This window comes from Pseudochaenichthys georgianus, chromosome 5, assembly GCF_902827115.2.
Source record: "Pseudochaenichthys georgianus chromosome 5, fPseGeo1.2, whole genome shotgun sequence".
NCBI classification, from domain to species: Eukaryota; Metazoa; Chordata; class Actinopteri; order Perciformes; family Channichthyidae; genus Pseudochaenichthys; species Pseudochaenichthys georgianus.
The window spans coordinates 27,363,215-27,375,150 of record NC_047507.1 but is presented as its reverse complement, the minus strand read 5'-3'; the positions used below and the strand labels follow the sequence as shown (position 1 = coordinate 27,375,150).

The following is an 11,936-nucleotide window of genomic DNA, read 5'->3' as shown; positions in this document are numbered from 1 at the left end:
ATAAAGAAAGTGGGGTTACGTGGGGGAATGGGAGGTTGTGTTCTGCCCAGTCAGCACTATTCAAAGTGCAGTGAAAAGCCCTCTGCCAGTCAAACACGCATCTCAAGTGTCATATTTATATTTATAGCCAGGCGTCTGTCTGCCGACTGAACAACACTATCAATCACTAACAAAATTGTCACTGTATCCCAGAGGAACAACTTAATGCAGACATCTCTATTGGGCCCAACACCAGGGAGTGAGAAACGTGTAGGAAATTCACACAAGACATATTTGTCAATCTTTTATTAGTAAACAAATTGACAATTCCCTTTTTACAGATTTGGAAATACACTGCAAACAAGTGTTTTCAGGCATTTTGTTACAATCAATATGACACATAGTCAAACGCTAAATATGGTAACTACAATGCTGATAGAATTACTAGAAACAAAGTATATTGTGGTCACACAAGTGGCTTAGAATAAAGACGTTGATTTATGTGCAATGAGATGGAATATTTCTACACTGAAAAATATACATAATACAGAATAATGACATTCCCAGGGCCAGCCCAAGACAATTGGTATTTTTCAATGCAAAACTAGCACACATTTCATATCCATGCCTCCTGTTTACATGGAGAAACATATGTCATTATGAAACTTCAAATATTTTAAGCATGTATGTTATAAGCACTTTAAATCATTATATTACATTGACAGTTGAAAAAAAGGATAAGTAGGCATAATTATGCAGAAAATATTTGGCACTGTGTTCTTGTTAGAAATAAGAACTGTGCAAACAGTCAAAACCTAAAATAACATTGAGATCATTAAGAAGTCGGACATTGTTAAAAAACGTTTCTTCAAGAGTTTTCACACAAATAAAAAACAGAAGACTGATTGATAGTAAGTAACACGGGCAAATGAATAAGTCAGTCAAAGTGCAGCTTTCAAAGCACCAGAGTCATTCCCTTTAAATGTAAGTTTTGACCTAGAATGCCACTCTGGTTTTAAAACATCACACTGCTCATTTCAAAGAGGTCAATATAAACCTGTCATTATCATCTGTTCTACACTGCTGGAATGAGATCACATTTTCTGCTCTGCGATATGAACATCATCTCTCTGTTAATGTTTTATTTTCTTGGATTAGATCACATGTTACCTTGTCATCATAACAACTATTGCACTCCATGGAAAAATCCTTAAGAAAATAGGCAGTACTGCTTAGCGCACAACTCATCAATAACAACTACATTTAACATGCGTAAAGGCAACAAAAAAGAAGGATTGCGCTGACAGAAGAGAACAGAATCCAAATGTATAAATGTGGGAAGGCTAATTAAGCCCACATCTGTTTTTTGTTGGCAACTTTAGAAAGAGGTTTTGGGGTTAAAGAGGTTCAAGAGATACAGACAAGCATGAAATTACACAGAATGAATAAGTCTGTGGGGGCTCATGATTTAACTGAAGTTCAATTAGGCCAAAATAGGAGTTCAACTTCTGTAACATAGCATTAAGGATCATAGAGTATTGGGATAATAGAGCTCTGTGAAAGCTATAGTGTACCACATCTGTTTGAAACAAAACTAAAGCTGGACCTACAATAAGTGCCTGGAGTTTAGAGGAAGAAAGTAAAAGATGATGGGAGAAATGTAAATCAGAAGAAAGACCTTGGAACAAAGCGCATACAGTAATTCAGAGCAGCATGGAGAAAGAGGTTCAGTAAGGGGTCAGCATGTTGACACAGTGCCACGTCTGATTCTGCACCTCCCTCACTGAGGGGAGATTTAAGCTCAGAAATCGGAGTTTCCAACCTCAATGTTTTCATCGCAGGCCAGGTAGTAAAACAATACTGCATGCACGAGCCTCTGCTGATTACGTGCACACAAAAAAAGAAAGATAAAAAATGTTTATGGGTCAATTACAGAATTTGGCAAGACCTCACAGAAATCTGGAAAACTGTTGAGAAGTAGCAGCAAAGGATTGAGGACAAGCATGCTCGCCTGTTTAAACAAAGCTAAAGTGATATTGTGAAACAACTACACTGTGTGCACGACAGGGAACTGCATATACAGGATTCAGTTATTACCTTTTAAGTAATTACAAGTTGATATGTGGGGAACAAGTGAGCAGCTGGAACTCTTGAAGACTGAGACAGAGTCAGCTAGAACAACAAAGTCCACAATTAAATTCGAAATAGTTGGTTTTGGGGGATACGCTTTTTCCCTTTCTGTCTGAGTGTTAAACAAGCAGAACAATACAAAGCAGGAGGGTAAACACCTGGCTCTGACAGATACAATAGATTTCGCTGCCTTTGGACGGAGCCAGGCTAGCCGTTTCCTCCCTGTCTTTATGCCAAGCCACGCTAACCGGCTGCTATTTAGTACTTAAATGAGAATGAATTGAAATTCTCATCTCACCGAAGGCAAGGACGAAAAACACATTTCCCAAAATGGCAAACTATTCCTTCTATATAAAGACATTAGGCTCCCACAATCCTTTTATTTCTACATTTTACATCAGAGCACCCATTAGGTATTTGGCCTTGAAAGACATCTTGATTAAAACAGCACTCACACAATAAAATCGATATTTAGCGTGCAAAAGCTGTCCTACTTAAATCACCAAGATCCATCTAAATATCTTTTGAAAAACCTATGATTAAAGGCAAGTATAAAAACGTATGACTAGCATAACTTTTTCTCCAAACTGTTTTGATAAATTATTGATAACACATGTTAACTACAAAGATGGATCCTTCACAAAGTTAACAATGTTTTGGGAGAGACATCTCAAAAAAAAAGGCAATAACTTCAGTGATATTAAAATAATTTGGTGAAATGTAAAGTTGTGAGTCTATGTTTTGGTTGAAAGATAAAAGGTTTTTGACAAATGTACAAGATGTGCAAATGATCTCTGAATTCATGAATCTGTAGATGTTTACATCCTGTAATCAACCCGGGGCTATAATACACCAAACCGAGGTTGATATCCATTTTAGAAGTCTTGTGTATGTTGGTCTTTCATTTGCATATCAATGTATCAATGCAAACTTGAAATATTTCTCCTGCCAGCAATCTTTAGCGGTATATATGTTGTAGTTTTTTGTTGTTTACTGGTGCAAAGATGCATTTGCTTTTGTCATTAGAGTGGTACTGCTATAGGCCCATATCAGGCATGAGGGGTGTTTGAGTGTGTGGTGGCTGTACGCTGAAGCACGCTAGGGAAACAGAGAGAGCAAAGGTCAGGTCAAAGGTCATGTAGGGACAGTCACCGGCATCATCAGCAACACGTCCTGCGAGACTCTGAGGCCTGACGTCCCAGTTTGAAAGCTTTTCCTGAAGTTCCTCCTGCTGATTCAGCCAGGGGGATGCGCTTACCTTTGAGAAAACAAAACAAACTTTCTTAGTTGTGAAACTTCAATTTTTCACATCTATTTTAAATGTACAAAATGTTTCTGTTAATGTGTTAATGTATGTGTGACTATGTTTTTTCGATGTTAAAAACCCCCAATAAAAATATAATATAAAATAATGTACACCATTCTTCATAGTGCAGTAGCTCATACTGTGACCCATTCAGCTACAGCTCACTAATTCTAAGCCATTTTTGAATGTTTTAACACTGAAACATTGGCCAGCAGTATGCATAATACAAACCCTTTCTTGATTGGGTTGATGATACATAAATAAAAAGAAGGACTATTCACTGAAAATATAAGTCATGAATATTTAGAAAATAATTTAACTTTAACTTTGTGAGCTTTAATTCCTATTATATTTCAAAGTCGCGGTTTTTTTACGTTAACTTCTTGAATACATAAGAGCCAAACGAGTCCACTAGGAAAACTATAATATAGGACAAACTGTTTCCCAATGACGTAATAATCCTGAATATATCATACAACACATGTTTATGTCGATCAAGTTTTTAGTACGCAGAAACACTTCAGTATGATGCATTTGTCTATGTTTCCCATATGAACACACTGCATATGCAAAAACTGCTTAGATGTATTATGTAGTATGGAATTAGGGCACAGCTTGTGTATTTCTTTAATGCTTATCAGTTGTCGAATCGACTGCTCCCATCTCTGCAAATGTGTGTTTTAAAACAAAAATGTCAGGATGCCATGATTAAGTGGATTGTGCTTTGGCATTATCTGCTGCTTTTTACTATCCAGCCCATCGCTGAAGTCTGATGCAAACACAGAAAAGAATGATGACTCCCTTGAAATATTTATAAACCATTCCTTAGCAATATTGTTCAAAAAAGACTGCAAAACTACCTGTTTTAAAACACAAAGAGAGACAAGATAATTATCTTAATGTGACAAAGCTTAATTTGTCACGGCTCAATTTGAACCCGGGGTTGTACAAGAAGAAACACACTCACTTATCTCTATAAACACCTCGTTGATGTTAATGGCATTCTTGGCACTGGTTTCTACAAAGATGGCATGGATAGAGTCAGCGTAGTCCTTGGCATCCTTCTCTAGCACTTCCCTGTAAATAAAAGAGGTATTTGAAAATCATTTTGTTGCAACATGCGAACAGATAATCAATTTTCATGCATTTCCAGATAACCTTCAAAATGTACTTTCACAGCTTATCATGTGAAAGATTTCCCAATTTCATGGAAGATATTCCCAAAAGCAGTGCCAGTTTTCCATGTTGTGGTAGATACAGAATAACAACAATAAAATCTTGAAATATTATGTATGAAGGTGGTGAACAACAAAAAAAACAATAGAGCTGAGAGTGTATTCAGTCAGTTTTTGTTTTTTCTAAACTGTCTATGGCAAGCGCTTTGTCAGAGACTAATTTGCTGTAGCTCCACACACTGAATTTCAATAACATTATTAAGCTAAACATTAGATATTAGGCATTAGATATTCCTAAAGTTCCTAAAATATCCTTCGAATAATTCTTCTTATCGTAGCAAGACATCTAAAGTCCCATTGTCACTCTCGCTGTATATGAGAAGGTCTCATCATACTTCACATTCTTGATAAAACATGTAGTATTTTCTCTAACTCCGGCTCACCTGGCGTCTGACAGGTCACATTTGTTGCCAGCAATGGCGACCACTATATTGGGAGGTCCATGCTGGCGCAGCTCCTTCACCCAGTTCTTTAGTGTTGTGAAAGATTCCTGTTGATAAACAATATATTATATATTTAACAATCCAGACTCAAATATGTATATATGTTCATTTAATTAATTTCTTGTTTTAACAGTTAATACCTGTATATCATGTTATTGTATCTTTAATCTTATTATTCTTGTGTGAATCTGTACTGTCCTGATTTTCACTCTCACTCTGTTGCTGCTTAGGACGGAAGACTTTTTTGATATCGACTTCGGTTCGTTTTCGTCTCCGTGTGGACGGGGCCTGAGAGAAGGACTTACGTTTGCTGTTAAAAAGCTCACAGACCACACTTTTTATGTAATCATTGCTTTAACTGTTTTTAATCAGGTAGTACATTTAAGGTAACCTACACATTTACACCATACATAACAACACAGTTACCTCGAGTAGGCCCAGAACTACCAGAGTAGAATACTCTGTTAAAAGTAAAAGTCCTGCATTCAAAATGTTACTCAAGAAAGTAACACAAGAAAAGTATTAGTATCAAAATATACTTAGGCCCCGTCCACACGGAGACGAAAACGAACCGAAGTCGATATCAAAAAAGTCTTCTGAATTTCCCCACAGGGGCCAGTTTATCTTATCTCATCTTATTCCTCTTGCTATTTATCAATCACAATTGTTTTGGTGTGAGTTTTCAAGTGTTTTCAGTCGTAGAGACTCCTCTTGAATCTAATCGAATAACATGCATCTACTAAATAAAGAGAAGCTCTACTGATCTAAACTGAAGCTAGCTTACGTTAAAGCTTAGCCGAGGAAGATCCATTATTGTTTACATCCTGCGCTGTTAAGAGCCTGAGCGTCTCGTCCAGGAGTAAATGCATGCTTACTTATAGGCGGTGAAACGATATAAAGAAAATAGTTCCTTCATGAAACCTCTCATACCAAGGTCTCTGGATAATCGTAACCAGTTCATTGTCGACAACCAGACATTGCTGTTGAGTTTTTAAAAAACAAAAATAATACCTCTTTTGTGATGTCATAAACAATGATGGCTGCCGCAGACCCTCTGTAGTACATTGGTGCCAGGGCACGAAACTGTAAGTAGACAGAGAAACAAAAGCAATGAGTAATGATGAGCAGGGAGGAGGTTCATATCTGCATATTGATTTAAAACTATATCAAAATGATGATCAAATTACCTTATGCAACAACATTCATAAAGTAGACTTATCTTTAAAGTCTGAGGTTTAACAGATTTTCCTCCGATTTCTCATATTTGTATATGCATAGGGCACTACAAATATAATTGCCGTTTAATTGTACAGTTATATAGTTTCACATCCTGTATATCAATAAACTGTGTCTTGGCTTTTCATAGACTGTGGCTAATCTGTCACATAGGTACGGGAGTTTTATTTGACTCAATTATATTGGTATACAAATGAGAAAAAAAGACACAGAACCATTTTCTATATCAGAGGCCAAGTGCCTATTAGCCAAGAAGCTTTATATAAAATGGAAGTAGGGCAAGTCTTTCCACTAAGACCTCACACATGTGGAAGCCATCAAGTAAAAGATGAGCAGAATGTGTCAAAAATAAACTTTTAGCATTTTGATATTTATGGAGGCCTTTATGTTTGATCTACATCAAAAGACCCACATAATCCAAACAACATGTGCATTTTATAAATTCATAGCTGCCAATAGTTTTTTTTGTTTTTCTTCTTGCCAGGTTTTGTTATTTTCCTGGTAAAACACTTTTCAATGATCATTGAAACCTGGAATTAACAATGAGCTGACTGAAATCGCTCAACAACTATTCAAAAGCCAAGAAATATGATACAGTATATTGGTTTGAGGATGACACTTACTGACTGGATCAGATTTGATCCCAACTTTTGTTCCTCTAACCCCAACACCAGGTTCACATTTTTGTTCAGCAACTATTAGATATATTGTCATATGTTGTTATATAATAGCTCAGACAGTCATATCCCCTTCAGGATGAAAATATAACAACGTTAGTTATTCCCTGCGAAGCCTTCCCATTAGCCTCAGCTGTACTTTTTGGTGCTAATAGTACATATTAGCATGCTTACACCAGGCTACACTGGCATGGACATATATCTTGTCTGCTATTTCATTCATCTTTCAGTTTAAGATGTGGTCAACAGCGATTTGATGAGCCTGCAAATGTCAGTGCAACTCAAATCCAATCACTTTTCCCGCCATTTCCAAGACAAACGGATATTATCAGACCATCCAATGAATAGAGAGCATAGATGCGAGAAAACAGCAGTTGCGTTGTGACCTGTAGTTTCTCCTAACTGAAGTCACCTTGAAAAAAAGTGGACTAGGATCCACTGTCACAAATATGGACATTTAGCTTAAAATGCTAGCAATGGCCTCTACAGGTTTTTGAAGTAGTAGATGTTTCAAAATATGTATTTGCTTAATTTACCATATATTTCAAGATATAGTATTATTTCCCTCTCCTCTAACTAATAAACCCATGTATCATGATATTTATATTCTGAAAAAGACCTTCATTTGGAATGAACCCTGCCTTCCCACCAATTTCATTTTCCTTTTGCAATACGATGGAATAAACTATCTATCTTGGAGTGTTACCTCAGGAAAGCACACATTCCACATAATTATAGTTGTTGCTGCTGGACCCAAGTCCACCAACGGGAATCCAACTTGAGATATTTGGCAGAGACACTGGGGAGAGTGCTGTCTGTTTATTGGCTAGTGTTGGGCTGTCCCACCACCAGTCCTGTGTGGTCTCTCTCTGCCTTAACCCAAAGAGCAATCACAGCGAGGCCAGACGTTTGGCCACACAGCGACCCAGAGAACGACCTCAGTGATGCCTGGCGGAGCAGATTAATTGCCGAAATCACTAACTGGGTGCTTAATGAAAGAAAGCCTGCTATACCAGTAGGATTTAAAGCCTCCTTTGCTTGTTTTCTGTGCGAAGGAGCAGTCAGAGGGGGAGGACTCGACGAGCTGTTGACAGCTGGGCTCAGATGTACTCGTGAGGCCTCATCTGGTGTCGAGATATGAATTGTAGAAATCACAGAGCCTTCCTTTTCGCTCTGTTCTCTCATTCCATGTGCATTGGCTGGCTTTGTGTTCCCTTTTCTCAACTCAACACACTTAGATAGGCCAAAGCTCCACAGGAGTTAGAAAACAAGCCACATAAGGCTTACAAATTCCACAGAAGCTTTGTATGGGAAACAGACACACATGCAAAAAAACCTACTGGAGGAATGTTGCTTCTTTTTCACACACGGATGTGAGCCCCTTGGGAATCTGAGTTGCCACATAGTAGTGAAAAAAAGGGAATTTGTGGAATTAAATAAGTGGAGAAAATGGAAAGAGCTAAAAAGAAATCACTGACAAATTGATTGTTACCAGGAAAGTAAATGAAAAGACATGAGAAAACATAAAGGGGAAAAAAGGGGTTGCAGATAAGATAAGACACAGTGGCAGCAGCCGCCAGTGGGCTGAGACAACTTGGGTTTCAACCTCTCATCTTATCTCAAACGAGGCTGCATTGAAGTCCCCTCAAGGCCGTGAAGAAGCCGAGGTCCCCGGGGGAAAAAGCAGGATAAAAGACAAACAGCATCTTATCTCACCTCTCTGGAGAGGACAGAAGCAGGGATAAGAAATGACAGCAGCAGGGAATGAAAATGCATGAGAAAAAGAGAAGGGCATCCACAGAATAAAAGGGGAAGCCATGTGCAGAGTTAAGGCAGAGAAATGTAGGATGCAGGGTGTGAGTCAAAAGAGAAAGTATTTCCTTACACTATAACCGTCTGAGGCTTGGTGTCAGGGCATGCTTAAATGCTAAAGCTGTACTAAGACACCAAGATGTATCCTCTCCCTATATATCACATGTCATATGCCAGTGGTTCAATCTTAAACTGTGTATGGGCGATGAGGCATCTCAAATATTGCTGCTGTAGAGACACAGGAGTGTAGATTACATGTTGGTTACTGACAACGACCAGTTTTAGACGTGCAAGCAAAATAGAGTAACATAAAAAGCACATAAAGCAACGGGGAACTCGTTGATTTGTGTCTCTAAATGTATGACTGCAATGAGGAAGAAGGAGTGAGATGCATATTATCTTGTAGGTTAAAGGTGACAGAAGGGACAAATCAATACTAACATTTTTAATTAACCGAACAGACGCCAATCAGTGATCTAAAAAGAATTGAATTCATTACTCCACAATAGTTACACAAAAGGGGGGCTCCTAAACCAAGAGCACTACAAGTAAGAAAGAAGACCTCTACATTTAGAAAGGTAAATGTTGCCCCCTATCAGATATAATGAATAACTGCACTTTTCACTATTCTTAGGAAGTGCTGCATGCACTCGTGTAGATAGCTTTCTCCGTTCCTAAAAGACACATAAGAGTAATGGGTGGATTTTTAAATATGCTAACTGTACATTATCATAACTGTGAGCTGCTGTGATTTGGCTGCCGAACCACAACATTTGAATCGTGGGCTATCCACCAGTCTATTAAAACAAATACTGCTGAAGACAAAACCTCAGTGAACATTACTGACCCGCTCCTGTCCTGCCGTGTCCCAGATCAGGAACTTGTGCAGCTCGTTTTGGTATTGCACTGTCTTGGTCATGAAGGATGCCCTGGTGAAAAGAAAGGGGCTTCATTATTGATGTGCTATGTCATTTAACAAAAAAAACATTCATATGATTTAGCTGTTTACAAATATTATTTCTGAATTACTTTTGAAAGATGCCTTTTTTGATTTGTGTTGTTTTTATTTTGACTGTGTATAAAGGTCTTATTATTATCGACACTTATTCGAACAAATAAAAAGTAACAATAATAAACATACACTTGTTTTAATCAATAAAATTAGGGATTATCGGAGTTCTGGCATTTGTATTCATTGTTTATAATCTGACAATTATTTTTCTTAATTCATACATTTTCTTTGGTCTAATTTCAGAAAAGACTATAGAAATGAATAAAGAAAAATTAAATGAATAGCCATAACAATTTCCTAAAGCCTTACATGATGTATTCACCTGCTTCTTTTTTGGACTAACTGCCTAAAACCCAAAACTCCCAACATGTGAACATATTTTTCCGGAAAAGAGATTTCAATCTGATACATTTTCTGATCTTTCTAGTTCAAATTGGATTTAAATAATCTATATATAGAGAGATAATAACTGAATTCTTGATAATGTTCTGTGCGTCTCTACACACAAATCATGAAACCGATGAAACACTATAAACATTATAAACGTCTAGCAATGGGAGACAGCTGGAACTTACCCAATTGTTGGGTTGATGTTTGGGTCAAAGCTGTCTTCCACAAATCTCCAAACAATACTCGACTTCCCAACGCCGGTGTCCTGCAGAGACAAAATAAGACAATGTTTACTAAACACAGTCGGAAACAATAACTAGAAGTTTAATCATAAGTGTAAAAACATATTCTCGGGCAATACGCCCAGACATTATTGCTTTTGCATGGCATCTTCATTCTTCCTGTTACCACTAGAGGCCTGTTACTGTGTGAGGATGTTACTTCAGGAGTCTATTATTTGGAGGCTCTTATGATAATTATGCTTCTGTTGTATGCAATATAGGGATGAATGTTAAGGATTTGGGCTGCAACTAATGCTTATTTTCATGTATTAATCTATGTTTCATTTTGTTTGAATAATCAATTAATCCCTTTATCTATAAAATGTCAACATTCAAATCACAACTTTCCCTGCATACAAGTAGAACTTTTTTTCTGACAAGCAGTCTAAAACCTAAAGACAATAAATGTGCAGTTATAAAAATCTCATATCCAAAAAATGAAACCAAAAACGTTTAGTCAATTTTGTGTCTGACTATTTTCTAATAATCCAGTAAATTATTATTTCAAATTAGTAGGTGATAGCTAAAAGGAGATGTGATGTTTCTTTCAGATTGATGTATTAATGGGATTCTATTAGAAAAAATATAAGTTTATGCTGATGTCATATTCAGTTTAGACATGAATTAACATTGTACCTTTTGCTGATTTGAAATTAAAGTCCAGGAAAAGACAGTACCATTATTTGACAGTGAGTCCCGTCTGCTCATCTGTCTACCTTACATAATTACAGCCAAGATTGCAGATTGTGTGTTATTATAAGCACACATATATTAGAGAAGCTAAACAATTTTGAATAGATATATGTTTTTTTTTTTAAAGGTCATAAAATCCTAAAGCAAAGTAAGAATATAACAAAGAGCTAAAATATAATATGAAGTAAACAAATGAGTGGTAGACAGTATTGCAAATAAAATAAATGTAAACAAGGATGTAGTAAATATTTCTGTATGATGATAATTAATTAAAGCAATAGAGATGTAAACAGGAATGCAGTTAATAATAATAAGAAGAAGAAGAAGAAGAAGAAGAAGAAGAAGAAGAAGAAGAAGAAGAAGAAGAAGAAGAAGAAGAAGAAGAAGAAGAAGAAACATTATTAACCAATGCAAGGCAACACAGATGTACACAGGAATGTAAAGTGATTATATGAATAATCAATACTACAAAAATACTTAAAGCTGTTAACAGTTTTAAGTTAAAAAATAGTAGTCTATAGACTTTACAGGTAAAGTGACTGTATGGTAAAATGATGAGGAGCAGTATGGATCATTTGATGACACAGGTACACTGAGATGTACAGTCAGGAATAACATACATAACGTGTTTACATCAACATCGATGCTGACTTACCCCCAGAAGACAGACTTTTAACTCTCTCAGCGCCATATCGATCTCCTCTACCTCAAAATGTGGTTCTAACGACGACCATTGGCAGTT

The 11,936-nt window shown here is 36.8% G+C and overlaps 1 protein-coding gene across 1 annotated transcript; it reads right to left on the bottom strand.

Annotated features, from left to right (window-relative positions):
- Window positions 1–270: 270 nt before the first annotated feature.
- On the bottom strand, window positions 271–11,934 carry rab22a (RAB22A, member RAS oncogene family). The gene is made up of 7 exons (XM_034083608.2): window positions 11,850–11,934; window positions 10,406–10,485; window positions 9,666–9,747; window positions 6,105–6,176; window positions 5,034–5,140; window positions 4,383–4,492; window positions 271–3,367 (listed from the first exon to the last, which is right to left on the bottom strand). The coding sequence occupies exons 1-7, from the start codon at window positions 11,883–11,885 to the stop codon at window positions 3,270–3,272; spliced, it is 585 nt and encodes a 194-aa protein (XP_033939499.1). The 5' UTR covers window positions 11,886–11,934; the 3' UTR covers window positions 271–3,269.
- Between the last annotated feature and the right edge of the window lie 2 nt (window positions 11,935–11,936).